General features: G+C 43.7%; 1 protein-coding gene across 1 annotated transcript; it reads left to right on the top strand.

Annotated features, from left to right (window-relative positions):
- Positions 1–8,926: 8,926 nt before the first annotated feature.
- Positions 8,927–16,316, top strand: LOC134162060 (C-type lectin domain family 2 member L-like). Its single transcript, XM_062615523.1, has 5 exons — positions 8,927–9,086; positions 10,176–10,259; positions 10,726–10,904; positions 12,680–12,780; positions 14,372–16,316. The coding sequence occupies exons 1-5, from the start codon at positions 9,035–9,037 to the stop codon at positions 14,487–14,489; spliced, it is 534 nt and encodes a 177-aa protein (XP_062471507.1). The 5' UTR covers positions 8,927–9,034; the 3' UTR covers positions 14,490–16,316.
- The last annotated feature ends 753 nt before the right edge of the window (positions 16,317–17,069 follow it).

Genomic DNA, 17,069 nt, shown 5'->3' with positions numbered 1-17,069 from the left:
TCTAAAAAACATTTTTTAAAGGAGTTGGCAAATACGGTGTCAGTCTTTTATCCACTGAACTTGCTCATGTAGCAGCGTATTCCAGTACTACCCTCTGAAAATACTGAAGTGAGACGTCACTGAAAAAAATACCAGCTTCAATAGCAGACAGCTCCTGCAAGATATCCCAGTGAAATTCCAGAGCAGCCAGAAAGGGGAAACAACAAGAGAAGCAAAATTGAGAAAACTCATGGCTTGAGATGAAGCCAATTTTATCTGTGAAGACAACAGAAAAAAAAGGAAGTGATGCAAGAGCATCCACTCACCACCTCCCACAAGCAAACTTATGCCCTGTCAGTCTCTGAGCAACAGCCACCTTGGAAGCCAACAATCCTCCCTCATCTCCTTCTTTTATTGCTGAGTAAGATGCTATATAGAAGAAAAAACCCTTTGATTAATTTGGGTCAGCTCTGCTGGCTATGTGTCCTCCCACCTTCTTGCCCACTTGTGGTAGATGGAGACAGGGCATAGAGTAAGAAAAAGGGAAAGCCTTGATGCCGTACAAGCAGCGTTCAGCAACAGACAAATATTAGAGTGTTAGCAACACTGGTTTAGCCACAAATCCAAACCTCTGCATCATACAGGCTGCTATGAAGAAAGTTAACTCCATCCCAGCCATGCCCTGTACAATCTCCGCCCCTTACTCTCTATCATTTGCATCATGCTCATAACCCCTCATCAACACCCACGCTATCCTTTGACATATACATTGATGTCATTCCCTTAAGTCTACAGGGGACCATCAAATGTTAATTCTGATATACATCCAAATATCTATTAAAGTTTGTTCAGATAATTTAGTCTGTGACTCCATATGTTACAGTGGTCACTCAGGACAAGAGGGGTGGCACATCATCATGGACTGCTGGGTGCTAACACCAGTCTTGGCAGGGTTATTGCTGTACTTGCCCCAGTTCTTGTGAGGCACTTACCCTCCACTGGTTCAGGTGGTTCCTGCTATAGTACTTGATATAACATACAACTCAAATCCTGAATTATTTTCCCCCTAAGTTAATTCCCCTTAAGGTGCATGCCTGTTTTCCCCATCCTCCCACATCACCCTCTAAGCGCACCCACATCCTTGAGTGAAAGCAATCCCACAAATGGATTTAACTGTTCCCAAGGGAGGAGCAATCCTTGCTGTCTTTCCCAGGCAGTTCCCTTACATCTACTACGGTAACCTTACTTCCTCCTACAGTGTGTGGAGCGTTTGCCTGGGAAGGAACAGGTCAGTCAGCAGAACCACTGGTGTTAACCAGCAAAGTGGCTTCTGCTAAGTTTACATCCCAGTGTTTCCATGTCTCAGCACTTACCACTCTCAGGTTAGTCTTTAGCAAGTTCATTGTATTGCTCAATCTTTCCAGAGCAAGTAGGTGACAGGGGATGTGATACATGCAACGAATGCCATGTTCCTTGGCCCTGGTTGACTATGGAATTGTTTTGAAAATAGGTCCTGTTGCCTGACTCAGTACTGAGGTACCATGTTGCTAAACAACTTGCTTTTCAAGGCCCAGGATACTGTTCTGGACAGAGGCATGGGTTACAGGGTATGCTGCCAGCAACCTGAAAGTCATCTCCACCATGGCAAGTACATAACACTTGTCTTGGCAGGTTCATGGCAGCAATTCCAGTTCAGAACATGCTTGTTATTGCAAACGGGCTGCCTCAGTAGCCTGCTGTTACGAAAGAAGTAAACTACAACAGAATTTCATAGCAAGCACCTGAACCTTTCCAGTTCCTCATTGCCTGTCCTGTTCTTATCATTTATGAGTTTGAAGGTCCCTGGAAAGTGTGTGTCTTTGGAACTGAACAAAGCCTGGCCACCAATACCTAGAAGAGTGTTAATATCTATAAAACCACTCAGATGGTTTCAGAGCATTTACTCTTTCTATCCAAGAGAAGATAGTGACTGCCCACAGTGTCACAGGGGGCTTGGGAAGAGCTATTGCTCTGCCCTAGGCAGCTGCCACAGTGCTCATCATATTCCCCCTGGGACTGTCCCAACCACATGCTGCTAGGGTGTTGGCAGGCCACTCAGCTGTGCCCCACCCCACATTCATTTTATGAACTCCAGGCGCTGATACTAGCACACATCCTTGCCCTGATTTGTGCATGGTGCCTGTGCACCCACAGCCACTGCTTCCCTGCAGCGTGGGTTTCTGTGTGGGACCCCACCCCGTGTCAGGGGTTATAAAAGAGGTACCTCTAGGCTACTCACAGCACTGTGTGAATCACCGCCTCGTAGCTCCTGGGAAGGGACAGTCCCACGCAAATGGACTCATCCATCACAGTAACTCTCTTTGCTTAAAAGGCACCTTCTAGCCCAGGATATAATTTCCAACCATTTCTTGGTTTTCATGCTGCCACAGAAATAAGTAGGCAGTTTCCTTCCACATACCTCTGCCCCCACACGGTCTTATCTAACAAAAAAAAGGAAGCCCCTCTGCATAAATTGCATAATTCAGTTTCAGCTGTGAAACTGAATTATGCAAGATAGAATGAAAATCTTCCCATCCAAAATTAACAACTCTGCAACAAATGCTTCCCTCTGTGATTTCATTGCCCCCTCTTCTGGTGTCATTTATTTGGCAACAGAACTTCTATTCCCAGCTAGATGTTTACAACACTTGCCTTGTGAGAAGTGCATTTGAGGAGGAGGACCGAGGTCAAGCAGTGTTCTTGTCCATCAGGAGTCAATGCTGTGACTTTTAAATGAGGTGTCCTCTAAAATAATTACTATAAAAAGGATGGATATCAGTGTTTATTAATTAATTGATTTCTTGATACATTCCCAGAACTCCTTATATGAGTGGTATAGTGACTCAGTATTGCAGAATTTCAGAGACAAGAAGAATGTGTATATATATGTATATATATACAAACACCAGCATTTAGCACTAGGGCAGTGTTCAGCTCCTCTTCTTTGCAGTAAACCAGAGACACAGTCATGGAAGAAATTTTACTCCATGCATTGGATATGTTTTATAAACCCAACTGCATCATATTTATTTGCACCTAGGCAGGACTGCAGAGGGTGCTTTGAGCCCTCTATTTTATATTTGTATACACAGTATCCAGTATTACTCGAGCTAAACAATAACTACTGGGAAAAAAACCCAACATGTAGGTATGTCAGTAGAGTAGATAAGAAAGGAGTCTTGCATCAGCTCTGTGTGCATAATAATCAGTCAAGGAAACACCATACATCTGTTCAAACGGCTTGTGCCCACTGATCTAGGATGTTTCAAATATCTTACAAGCAATCTACAAAAAAGCTCTTCTCCACATAGCACTTCTGCATGCTGCAGAGTGATGCCAGCATTTCAGCAAATCTCTCAGCAGCCACTATTGCACATTCCAGTCACATTCAACCATTTGTGGTGCTGGGACCCAGCAATTTTGGTCTGGGAAGTTGCACAACCCGTGGTGCCCAATGGTAGCAGTATGTCAGTGCAACTGTCCCAAGCTTCTTTTCCTGCCACAGTAAGTCAGGCCCTTGCAGAACATCTCTTCCCTTTTTCTGTAATTGTATATACCCAACAATTGCCATCTGAAAATAACCAATGACCCACTGCAGTTTGGAAGGTCACTGAGATGCAGACGAGAGAAGGAACATCTTGAGGTAGCCAGAAATCAGTCCTGTAAAATGTTCTGTGTGGACTAAAAATGTTGTCCTGGAAAAAGACAAGTTAGGGATTCATCCTTCTGACAGACCACTGCTGTTCCCTAGCTGCTCTCACTGGAACTCTCCATGCCAGAATGTAAGGGGCACATCATCGATGGCATCCATCTAAAGACACTGCTGACCAGAAAGGATGAGTTTCCAGAATCCATCATGGTCTCTGATGATTCCACTGCTGCTCAGCTCTGCCCACTGCTGTCTCTCTCACTAGTACCCTTCTGTTTTGGTTCAGTTTGGTTTGGTTTGGTTTTCTTACCCCATACTCATATACAGCTAGGCAATTCCTTATGGACTATTGTCAAGACTAGACTTGTCCTATCTGTTTTGTACGAACTACTGTGAAGATCAGTTAAAGGGGATGTAGTAAAGAACATGCTGTGCTCAAGCAACCTAGGCTCAATCACCTAGCCTTCTTTTCTGAATGCTGCTGCAAATAAGCCTAGAATGGAGGGTGAATAAAGTTCTCTAGTGGACATTTTTCCCTATAATAGCCTTTAGCAACCCTGACCCCTCTGCTGTATGTCTGACTTCTGACCACTCTGTATTTTACACTTTTTCCCCCTAGCTTTTCTTTGTGAGTGGCTCCTCAGAGCTGTGCATAAGTGTAGCTACTTGAATAGATAAAGAAAGGACTTTTTTTCCTTTGATATTTAGACCATAAACATCTGGGCTGCAGACACTTTGGTCTTGAATTTCTTTGAGGTTAAAGTGAAAAAAAAAAATACATGGTTCTAAATGATAAATGTAACAAAAGAAGAAAAGGACTATGCTGCCAAATGGACAGTTCAGCGATGATGCACTGCCAATGTAGATCTGCTGTCAAAAGAGCAAGCAGGCTTATAGAATACATGAAGGATAGTGCTGACAATATTACAGTACTCATAGAAATCAGTGATATTTTGGTTTCCTCTTTAGCGTGTACTCCTCACACCATGAGGCAGTCTGATGTCTTCTGCAGAACCATCACCCCATGCAGGCCTTTCACTGCATTTCTCATACAACATCCTTCCCTTGCTTTGGTCCACCAGGGAGGACAGTACTTCTTGCTACATTACCTTCACCACTATGGCAGGCAATGGTAAAATTGTATGGTAAAACTAGCAGGGAATAAAAGCTGTTAAAGTGATACAGATTAGGAGAAGAAATCTTTCTGAGCAGTCCAAATGTTATTCATGCCTTTGATGGAAGGTGCTCGGCCAGGAGACAACTGCACAGGATGCTGAACAGGAGTCAAGTAGCTCTGACAAGAGGAAGACTCACCAATTCAAAAGTCACAGGTGAACACTGCACGAGCTTCTTTCTTCTCCTCTTTGGTCGACAATGGACCTATCAGTAGAAGCAATGGAGGTCTCTGGGTGACGATGTAGTGGCATGATCTCATTTCAGTTCTGGCCTCTAAGAGCTTCCTGGGGTAGATGCACAGTCTGCAGACACTCTGGTGTCTGCTACCCATACAGGAGACATGATGACACCAAACTCAACTGGCAAAATCTACAACTGGACTTTTTTAGACCTTTTTTTCGGTTTCTGCAAAGGCTTCAAATGGTGAGGGACTTTCATAGGGTTAAACGTGATGTTTGCTCTATGGTGAATCACTTAGTATTTACAACAAATTCTGCACGTTCCTGGAAGATAACATTTACAGAAAGTACAGCTACTAATCGGTACTGATGGCCAGACCAGAAGGTTCTGTAGATTAAGCCAAATAAGCTTCTTTATATCATCTGAGTTTTCAACTGCAATTTCCTGTCATGCTTATTTTTATATTCTTATCTGGGTTATTCAGCTTACTAGTGTTAATCGTTTTCATATCATTATAATGTTGTGATGCTTTTTCTTCCATACTCCAACCCTCCCGATTTATTTCTATCCTTCCCCAGGTAATTTTCAATATTAAGATTTTGAGTCCTTGAAGATGGAGGCTATGTCTTCTACTACAAGTGCTATAAACCAGTAAATAACAATCCCAGCGAATAACAGCATCACCAAAAATACAAACATGGCTGATAACACAGCTGGATTCCTTTCCCTTGTGCCTCCTATTCCAAAATAATGCTATTCAAGACTTGCGCAGATGAATGACTGAGCCTTTCTGGTGTAGCTGTCTGATGCAGTATTCTCAACCTGGCACTTCATAAAATGCTTAATACTTCACAAATACTAACTTAACTTCTGCAGTAAATACAATCTGCTAATACCTCTGTTAAACACTTTCTAAAGGAGACTTTTTATGTTCAAAACTACTAAGCACATATGATGTCCCATAAGCTACTTAACGTTATTTCTGCTACATTCATCCTTCACCTTTTTCTTTCATTTTATTGTCTAAAACATGGATATTTCCCATATTATTTTTACTTAATCTGATTAGTTTCATGTTATACAGCAGAAATGTTTGCAACTTAAAGATAAGCAAATGCAGTTGACTTTGCAGGCTGATGATTTCACTTTGGGAACTGCAGGAACCTCCCAATACCATTCTGAAACTATATCGCCTCAAAAAGTTATAGGCACTAGAACAGTAAAAATGTTGTAACTATTAAGAAAGAAATGTATTTTTGTTTAACTGAACACAAGGCTAATGAGAAATAAAGTTCAGGAACAGTAAGCAAACCCAAGTCTTTCAGCATCTTCCTCTTTATTTACTGGTAGCATTTCTATGGTACAGAGGAATATTGAGATCAGGAGTCTTTGATGAAGTACAGTAACAACAAACATAACAAATCAGCTTTGCTTTTAGCTGCATGAAAGGTACTGGTCAATAGATCAACCGAGACTTACAAGCTTTAAAAACAATGCAAGAAGAAACACATTAATTCAGCTCCTTTTCTAATAAATGGATTGGCCCAATTCAGTGGGACCTTAAGAAACTAACACTTGTCTGATACACATAGACTTTACAAGAGTTTCCAAAGCACCCTCAGATATCAGAAGTCAATGTCTCATCTGGGATACAAATGCCTCAAGGTCTGACTAAAGACCTGGAATTCACTAATAGTCCTTCCACTGACTGGGACGGGCAGGGGGAGACAGAGATGAAACCAGCCAAAAGCAGTGTAAATTAGATTAGTCCACCACACTCCATGCAATCACAGGGAAACTGCCACTACCATGGGAGCTGTTCAGTGGCAGTTGAACTCAGGTGTTTCTGCAGTACACGGCTATGACCAGAGCACAGATGTTTCCTACGAGGATACTCTGCCTCTACATTTCTGACATGCAGTGATTTCTCCTTGCACAGTCTCACTATGTTCATAGCTTGCATTCAGTTCTTGAGAAAAGGTAGGGGTAGAACGTTAGTGGGTAGTAAGAGGCAATCAAAGATTGTGGTAGCAGTGAGCAGGAGGTGGCACTGCAGAATCCAACTGTAACTTTCTGAGTCAGACCCTCTAGTATTGCATAAGCTGTTGCTTTTTTCCATGGAAAACAATGGATTTTGTAAAATACCATGCTTTTTACTTAGCATGTTTGTATTTCCCCCTACAACGTGGCAATATTTTAAAGCAATTTTCCACTAATTCAGTTTGCAGGCTATTTTTGTCTTATGCCTTTAAGAAATCCCTATCTTCTTCTTCAATCATTTTATAAAACATGGGAACATGCCACAAAACCAAACCTGCATGTAAAAAAGTAAATACATAGCCCTTGCACTGCCTTGTGGAAGACATTTTTTTCCTGCAAGAATAAATATATTCCTTTCCCAATAAGCTATCCTCAGCACCCCAACAGCCTCTGTGAGGTCTGTGCGAGATGGCTGTGCAGAGGAATTTGCAGACTTACCTTTGCAGAGGCCCATACGCCTCAAGCTGGTATGGCGCAAGAAAGGAGAGCCAGCAGCCCAGCGTGGGCCAGACAAGCGTCCCTCTTGCACTCAGTCTGTACATTGCATTCTGCTCGGGTATAAGGATGAACTCTCCTCCTCCAACACCAGCCTGAACACTCCATGCAAACACTCAACTAGTCTATTGCAGTTCAGCAGCAGCACCCCCCCACAACACACTTTCCCCCCCCAGCCAAGGTGGTGGGAGCCTGCTCCTTACTCTTCTTCAGCCTGGAGGTGTCTTAGCCAAACTGATTGGGGAAAGTAAACGTTGAGTGTCTCAGCTACACATACCTGGGGTTAACAACTATAGTAGTTTTAGAACAACAGATGATTCACAATTGAGTATGTTACAGGTTCTCTTTTTTGTTGTTTTTGGTCAGCCTGGAGAATGCCTACAACTGTCAAAAGCATTTTCTGTATTTGTGGGTGAGTAAGGTTGCACACAGCACCTGTGAATGCTCTGTGGTTATAAGCCAGAGTAAGTTATTTTTTACCTGGGTGGCAAGCAGGATTGAGCAGCAAGAGAGCAAACCACTTCTTCAGAGTGAATGAGTGCTGAATAACCTGTTCTTGGAATAACAGCTGTGCATACATTTGCATTCCACTATCTCTTTGTATGCAAAACCTGCTCTGTATGAAACAGGTCTTGAACCTCACGCTGCCCTAATTCCACACCCCACTCTCATTCTCTGTCCCTCTGGACTGGGGTCTCAATAGCCCTTTTGAAGTGTCTACAGCTTGTGCTCTCTGGACCCATCAGCTCTTCCCTCTCCCATTCCCCCTTCTCCCAGGAATCTTCAGTTCCCTAACTTCCCTGAAGTCACTGTGCTTTAAGCCTTGTTCACACGTATCTTTGGGATTCTTTTTAACCCCTTCTGCCTGTTTCTTCTCAAGTGTCATCCCAGGCAGGCCGGCCTGTCCATCTCTTCCAATTCATTGCTTAAACGAGCGTCTGCTGCAGACAAAGACTAAAATAAACTGCAAATCTGTTCATATTTATGGAAGCATAAAGTTTATGTGGTTCTCTATTACCTGTAAATATAAACACTTGGAGATCATTTTCAGCAACTGACTCTTGCTAAAAATCCTTGACAAAGTAATTGGAGACTGCAGTGAAAGCATAAAGTGTAACCCTCCATTCTAATGGCTTTCTATTTAAGGTTCTCTCCTGAGGTACAGATGAACGCCAGTTTTGGATAAAACATCACTGAATCCTCATCGGTCTCCCACAAACTTGAAACTGGAAGAGAGCCGTGTTCCTCTGGCTCTGCGAACACGCAGCACAGCCAAGTTCTGTTGTAAGTAAACCAGTTGCTGTGCATAACACAGCAGCAAGCTGCCCGTGCTGGGCACTAACCCTCCTGACTGATACGGAACCGGAGCCGAGGAAGTGGATCCTGGCCGCTGACCCCAGCGTCTCCCAACCCCGGGCGCTCCGCCAGTTCCGGCCGCGTGATTTCCCCCACCGGTGGGCCCCCGGCTCCGCATCCATGGGACGGGAGGAGAGAGCCTCCCGGGCGCGGGGGACGGGATGGCGCAAAGGTGAAGGGGCAAAAGGGAGAGGGGCCGGGGTGGACGCCGTGGGGCTCCCATGGCAGCAGCAGGGCGAGCAGCCAGCAGCCGCCACCGGAGAGAGGGGCCGAGAGGGGCGCGCCGACGGGGGACTTAAGTGGCCGTGCAGCCGCGGAGCACGGCTCGCTCCGCCCGGCTGCTGCCCTGCGGCCTCCCGGGAGCCTCCGGGCCTCTGGAAACGTCCCCCCGGCCGGTGCCCGCCCGGCTCCGAGGGGCTTATCCGGTGGAGGTCCCGCCGTCATCCCGGGCAGCCCTGGGCGGGCGGAACCCTAGAAGGAGCCGGGCTCCGCGCTGCGAGACCCACCCCAGAAATGCCCGGAGGTGCCGGGAATCAGCCCCGTGCCAGCATTCCGTGGGGCTCACCCTGTGCGAGAGGCTGGGTAACCCCCTCTGCGTGCTACGGCGCTTCACAGGGAGGGGAGGCTGCCCTGTGCTGCCAGTGGAGTGAGCACCAGTAGGAGGGACCATCCCTCCCTGTGCGGCCTCGCTGGGGCGCCTCATCCCCTGCTATCGCTTACCAAGTTGGATGCAGGACACGGCAGTGGCAAGTTGGTGAGTTCTTCCCGTCTCCAAACCCAGACCGCTGGCTCCTGGAAGGGAGCTGGGAAGAGAAGAAGACTCTGAAAAGCTATCACTGTGGGATAAGGCTGGATGTTCCTCAGGAGAAGTTCATGGCTCTGCAGCAGACAACTTATTTCTCTTTATGCCATATTTAGGCATCAGGTCAACCTCAGACACTGTTCATATTTATGTTCCATGCTTGCTTCTTTCTTTTTCAGTGCTTTTTGAGTGTCAGAAACTACCTCGCTATTAGGTTAAGGGCTGGATGAGGTAATGAAAATAAAGAGTAATTCAGAGTTCATGTTAGCTAACTAGCTTCATGACACTCTAAATGCCACACAGTTCCTAGTCTCCAGCCCTGCTCCCGGCTGGCTCTCCACAAAGAGTGACTTTCTGGGGAATAACGTCATGTATCCTGGGCTCTGCTCCTCTGTCAGCTGGTTGTGGTTTGGTTTCAGTTTTAGTTTTGGTTGTAATTCCTGACATTTCTCTTTTCAGGTCTGTTCTCAAATATCTGGTTATGGCAAGGTGTTGCTGGAGTCCTTGCTGTTGCTGTCATTTTGATTTTGTGTATTCAGTTTGGTAAGTGTGTAAATCAGTTAAAAGAAAATATAATTAGCCTTAGAAATTACCAGAGTTTTAGGTTTCCAGAGCCTCAAAAGGTTTATTCAGAACTTGCCTCATCTCAAACTTAAATAGATGTCTTGTGATAGACTGTTTAAAATTGTGGGCAGGTGCAACCCTTACAGAAACTATAGTTGTCAGAAATACGTAAGTTGTAGAAGAGTCCTTAGAGGGTACGTTTCTGTCACTTTCTTGGATACTTCTACCAGCCCACCTCTGATCATCACTTTAAAAGTATGTCAGCAACCATAGGGGTGCAGGAGGCAGGGCATATAATTAGTTTGCAGTAATTGTTTCTGCTGGGCAGAAGTAATAATGCTACAATTAGGCTTGGATGATTTGAGATGATGCAGTCAGAAACCACTGCGTCAGAAACCTTTTCCAGTTGTAAGAAATAGGTAGACTGGTTTATGTCTTTTTGCAGTAAACCGTTCTTCAGATTTTCCCATCTGTCCTTCCCTGGAACTCTGTCCATCAGATTGGCTGTATTTCCAGAGAAAATGTTACTACATCTCTGAGAGTGAAGCCAGCTGGAACTCCAGTCAGAGCTTTTGCTCTTTGCACAATGCTTCCCTCTTGGTGATAGAAAATCATCAGGAACTGGTAAGGAAACAAAAGGGGAAAGGGGAGGGGGAGTCCTGGTTTCACCCCATCTCACTTCTAGGGAGTTGCACAATGAACCAGTGTGTTCTTCCAGCCTCTTAGTCCTTACCGTTTGAAGGCTGATGCAGAGACCATAACAAGTCACAGCATGCAGAAACCTGTGTGCCTCCTTTCCCTGCACACAGCAAACATCAGGTTTCAGCAGTTGATGTTTTAGAAAATGCCTGTGGGTTAATGCCCCTGTTAAATTTGGGGCTGCTAACAGCTGTAAGTACTCACATTGAAGGCAACTATCAGGGTAAACATTATTGGGTGTCATTTATCTTAATTAGGTTCTTTCTTAGCTAGATAGGTTAATGACAGCTGAGTTTGTAGTTATGTTAGCCTTGACCTTTGGAATTAGGAGATAGTTACCACAGCTTGGAGCATCTGTTTCTGTATTATACTGCCATATTAGGAAAGATTTCACCTAGCACAAAGACCTAAGAATGTATTCTTCCACATCTGTTACAGACCTTGATATTTTTAAGCAGCCTCTCCTTAGGTCAGTCAGGCCTATCACAGACACCAGTATAAAGAGTGTGTTGGGTGCAGATGTCAGTTCTATTGCACACACTGGAGCAAGGATCTTCCTTAACTCATCTCTGCAATGTCTTCCACAAAGCTGGCTGATAATAAAAACTCAATATGATGAAGACATGTCAGCAATGGAGAAATGCATTAGCTGCAAAGGTGTTCATTGTTCTTCAAAAGCTTTCTTGTGGAGAGACACTAAAATGATGCATTTGCAGTTCCACAGGAGTTCTGAATATTCAGAAGCATATTGCATCCTCATAGCTGGCATTTTTGTCACTACAGTATCTGAGTGCTGCAGGGATCCTGTCTCAATTCATTTGATATCTGATCAGTTGTAACTTAGAATCATAGAATCATAGAATAGTTAGGGTTGGAAAGGACCTCAAGATCATCTAGTTCCAACCTCCCTGCCATGGGCAGGGACATGTCACAATAAAACATGTCACCCAAGGCTCTGTCCAACCTGGCCTTGAGCACCACCAGGGATGGAGCATTCACAGCTTCCTTGGGCAACACATTCCAGTGCCTTGCCACCCTCACAGTAAAGAACTTCCTCCTTATATCCAATCTAAACGTCCCCCATTTAAGTTTGAACCCATTGCCCCTTGTCCTGTCACTACAGTCACTGATGAAGAGTCCCTCTTCAGCATCCTTGTAGCCCCCCTTCAGATACTGGAAGGCTGCTACAAGGTCTCCACACAGACTTCTCCAGGCTGAACAGCCCCAACTTCCTCAGCCTGTCTTCAAACGGGAGGTGCTCCGGTCCCCTGATCATCCTCGTGGACCTTCTCTGGATTTGCTCCAACAGTTCCATGTCCTTTTTCTGTTGAGGACACCAGAACTGCACACAATACTTCAGGTGAGGTCTCACAAGAGCAGAGTAGAGGGGCAGGATCACCTCCTTCGACCTGCTGGTCACACTCCTTTTGATGCAGCCCAGGATACAGTTGGTTTTTTGGGCTACGAGGGCACACTGAATCTGGCTCATGTTAAGTTTCTCGTTGGCCAAAAGTTCTTTCAGTGATGTGCATCACAGAAGATCCAGACACTGCAGTACGTTGTAGATTTAATTTTAATTATTGTTTCTTCCAGGAGAAAGGCAGGATCATTGTTTTGCTTTCAAGCCCTGGGTCAAAGGCTGTGTTTTGATAGCTGCACTGAACATGCAAAACTATTCTCATATGGGTTTATTTCTGCAGAGTTTTATGATGAAGATAACAAAGCAAGACCCCTGGATTGGACTCTGTAAAAGAAATGAAGAGTTCTTTTGGGTAGATGGGAAAGCATTAGACACTACACTGTAAGTCGATGTTGAGGGGTTTTGCTGGTGATACTAGATTATAGGGGAGTAAGGAAGGATAACTAAATCCTTGAAAGAAAGAACTGTAGTGATGTTGAAGGGATGACTATGGAGAGAGCATGGAATACAAAAAAGATTTCACTTAGCATTGTTAAAGCTAAACCAAATGAATGTTAGAATCTAAATTTGTGATGCCAGGTTCAGAAGCAACAAAGGAACCACCAAGATAGCAAAGCGATGAGGAGGAGGAATTACAGTAATACAAATTCCTCATTATAGAATACATTTTGCAAAAGTGCAAACCTACATACAACCTGCACGAGGTTTATAGCTAATTATTTGGGAGGCTTTTAAGATGTTTTCCTGCTTCCTACAGGATGTGTCTACAGAAAAGGCTGCTGGAGGGAAAGGTGGAGCTGTGAATTTATGTTACATGAGCTGCTCTGTGGTCATGGCCCTGTCTTCTATCCCACCAATGGCAGGTGTGGGGAGGTTTGGTCCTCCTCCCAGTGGCTGTCCCATCTTCTCAGAGGTTGCTGCTTCTTGTCCTGGGCAGCTGCTGGCAGGAGATGGTAGAATTACCGGTGGCAGTAATAAGCATTGAGATTTCAAAAGCCTGAAATTAACTTAAAAAGTGGAAAATTTAAATACTTTTAAGTTTGTGACATGACTAGTGGTATGTGACTGTATTCAGTCGATTTCCAAGACTTGAGGGCTTGATCTGATAAAGACCTTACACACTTAATGTGAGATGTGAGCAACACCTAGGCATCTCAAGTTGAAAATTGTAGCCTTTCCTACTCTTGCTTATCCCCTGCCTGTGATACAGACATCCACTGAGGCTTTCATTTTCAGTGATGAAGTTCACATTCTTAGACTTCTGCTTCTGTGCTTGCCTCAGAATCCCCCTTCCATCTTTAGAAAGGCAAACATTTTAATGTCTAAGCTCAGTTGCTGCTGCTGTTATGTTAACACTGGCGGGGTTTGTCCCTTGGCTTTTCCAGAGACCACAGTAGTTTGGTTGCACTATTCACAGAATACTGTCACACTTGGTTTGAGAATAGAGTTGGCGAAGAAGACCCTTACCCCTTATACAGGGACACCTACAGTGTGGAAATTGAATTTTGCTTCCTGTTTTCCACCACCCTCTTAACCATAGTACAATGTTCAGTTCTGAGGAAGAGGGAAATGAGAGAAGCATTTGTTTCCCAGTTTGTATTGGGATGTTTTAGCTGTATAAAAGGATGTGGAAGTCAAAGGTGGAGCCAGTCTTGATAGGATAGCGTCCTTGAGAAGGGCAAACCTGAATTCCAGTCTCTGCAATACGGGCATATTTGACGTTAAGCGACCACTAGACAAGATGGGGGGAGTACTGCAAGTCCTAGATTTTGTATTCTGGTGGCCAGGCCCCATTAGAAAAAGATGATCTTAGTGGTGTTCTCTTCAAAGCATAAGCTACCATCCTGTGATGCCTTGACTATGGTAAATCAGGCTTTGTACAAAGAGAACCTGTGATCCTGAAGTTCTCTTTGCTTTATTGCATTACTTGATTGTGGGTGTCAAAGTAATTGTCTTTCATTCTCTTATACAGGATTGAAGTAAAAGGCTCTGGAAACTGTGCCTATCTTGAATCCAAAGGAGTCTCGGCCTCTGGATGTTATTTAACCAGGAAGTGGGTCTGTAGTTTGAATATTGGCTTATCAGGATAAAGGGGGATGAAGCTACCACACCTGATACTTGGTGCTCTGATGTCTGCACAGACTATGTCTATACTCTGGGACCTGGGAACACATCTCAGCTCCTGCTTGGAGGTGAATGGCTTTTGTGGTAGCCAGAATTCTGCACCCATGGAGGAAGCCTCTGTTGTTTAAACGTAACCATTTAAAAGGCTTCAGCATCTTGATAAGCCATTTCATTGCCCCATTTTTCTAGCTACCACTCATCCTGTAGGTGCCTTTTGATATGTTATCAGTATTTCTTCCATTAACTCTTCTCTTGTAGGATCAGCAGCAACTGCTCTTTTCCTTTTTGTTGTGCAGTCGGAGGTGTTTGTTCTGCTTTTTCCTTAGCCAACCTCTGTGTGCAGGGATGGGTTGTGAAGTGTGGGTCTGCCTGAAATTCTGCAGTGCCTCTCAGATACAGGATGATGCAGAAATGAGCACTGTTGGTTTGGACAGGATCATTGCAGATTCTGCTCTCCCAGTTTGATGAGGTGCATCTTGTGTGACTCTGCATTATATTGTGTTTTGTTAATGTTATTTTACATTAATCTTGCTAAATTAGCTTGACAGTATTAACACTGTGGGATTTATGTAGCTGCACTACATAACCTGAGGTTCTCCTTCCCACAGCAAAAAGAAAAGTCAGGATAGATAAGAGTATTCACCTGAGCATCTGCATGGATGGGGAAGAAGTTTGAGTTGAAACAGTAATAGTGAAGCTGCAGGCATTAATGTTATAAAGTTAGCTATAGTTTTCAGTGCAAATAGGCGAAGTCATGAGTAGGGAATAAAAGAATTAACAGCAAAGGATGAATAAGAGAATTGAGAGAAAAGGATGTTCCTCCGCGGCTTTCTCATGGCCTGTGCCTGTCTGAGCATGAGGGTGGACAATCTATTTTCTGGAAGAACAGTAAGTGTTTTCTTCTGTGTGCATATTGTTTTCAGCAGCAACATCCCATGCTGTTGAATTGCTATGAGCCTTAAAGGAACTGAGGCACAATCCCGCTGAACCCTGTCCGCTCATGTCTAGCAGGTAACCTGAAGATTTAAAGTGCACTTTGACCCAGAGGAAGCAAAGCAGCTGGTTTTCCTGGAAGGACTACTCCTATCGGGTACCTAGAGAAGGAAAAAAATGGGAAATTCACGTGTAAAGCAGGGCAAAAGAGCTTCCTTGCTCGGCATAAAGTCCGGACTATTGTTTTTCTTGTGATGTGGCTGCTATGGAGAGGACTATGGGCTCTGTGGGACTTCTTGAAGGAGCAAGTGGAGCAATTTTTGGAGTAGCCACTAGAGTGCACTGTAGTTCCAGAGAAGGGAAGCTAATTGCGTCTTCTCGATTGCTGAGAATGTAAAACTGCACCATGTTTGACAGCTCATTTGATGTATGTTTGTTCGTTGGGTTTTCTTGTCCTATTTGTCATTATTTTTGCCTTCATTGTGTTTTTATGCAGATTAGTTTCTGTTTACTTTTGTTCAGCATCTTGTTTATGGCTTCGTTATTTTCTGTGGCAATGGGACCTTGCTGTAACAGGACCATGCAGTATGGTTATTGTTAACAACTGACTTTACTATGGTTATTTATATCTGAGCACTAATTTTGCTGAACTACCCTTTTTATAATTGCTTATATTCTTTATAGGCACAGTAACAGGACTCTATGGTCTGAACAGCCTAATAATCTATGTGTTAATTTATATGTAACTAGTTGGGGAGGTGTTATTCTGCAATCTTTTTAACTTAACTAGCTCTGAAGGATATGGTATGTGCAATAGTCCTGAAAAGGTACTTACTAAATATCTTTACAGAGCCTCTGAATTACAGTGGTTTGTGTCTTAGTATGGTGCCATTAACAGTATTTTTTTAGCTCAGGTACCATATGGGGGAAAAGAAAATCACCAGACTAAAGCAAAAAAGTTCAGGTTTTGAATATGAAAAGATCTTCAGTCATAATGTTGGCATTAACAGGAGACAAGACATTTCACCCAAAGAAGAGAGCATCTTACTTTCTAACACTTCTGACACACTTTCATGTTTCAGAATGTGTCAGACTTTTAACAAAAGCATGTAACTGAAATGCTGAAGTACTCCTGTGGAAACTGTGCTGAAATGTACATAGAGAAACGCACAAACTACAGTAACCTTGGAGGGAAAGGTGGAATTTTATGCATTTGTTCTTGTAAGGTTTTCTAAATATTTGCATTAGGGGCATACTAGAGGTACATTTCACAGAATCAGTGGAAATTGTAAGGGATAAGGAGTATTCATGTACCATGTTGTGTCTTAGCCTTTCTTAATGAACTGATTTACCTGAATGTTGCCTTTAACTACAAAATAACATCACTTTTGCATTTCTTTTCCATCAGTGTCGTCTATAGGTAGAGTCCAAAAAAAGGGAAATTTTGGTTCTTAAAAGAGGTTTTGGAGCAACTGTTAGCACAGTAGGTTATAATGAAAGCTCTGTTGTAATCTTAAGGGGTGCAGTTAGCATCTTCTTCAGTATCCAAAGTCTGTCATGCTAAGAAATGAAGGGTCAAGAACTAATGATCTAACTTTACTCAGAGTAGGGTT

Source organism: Pezoporus occidentalis, unplaced genomic scaffold (genome assembly GCF_034315485.1).
Source record: "Pezoporus occidentalis ecotype Australia unplaced genomic scaffold, CSIRO_AGI_Poc_V1 ctg182, whole genome shotgun sequence".
Lineage (NCBI taxonomy): Eukaryota > Metazoa > Chordata > Aves > Psittaciformes > Psittacidae > Pezoporus > Pezoporus occidentalis.
This window is presented reverse-complemented; position numbering and strand designations above follow the sequence as displayed.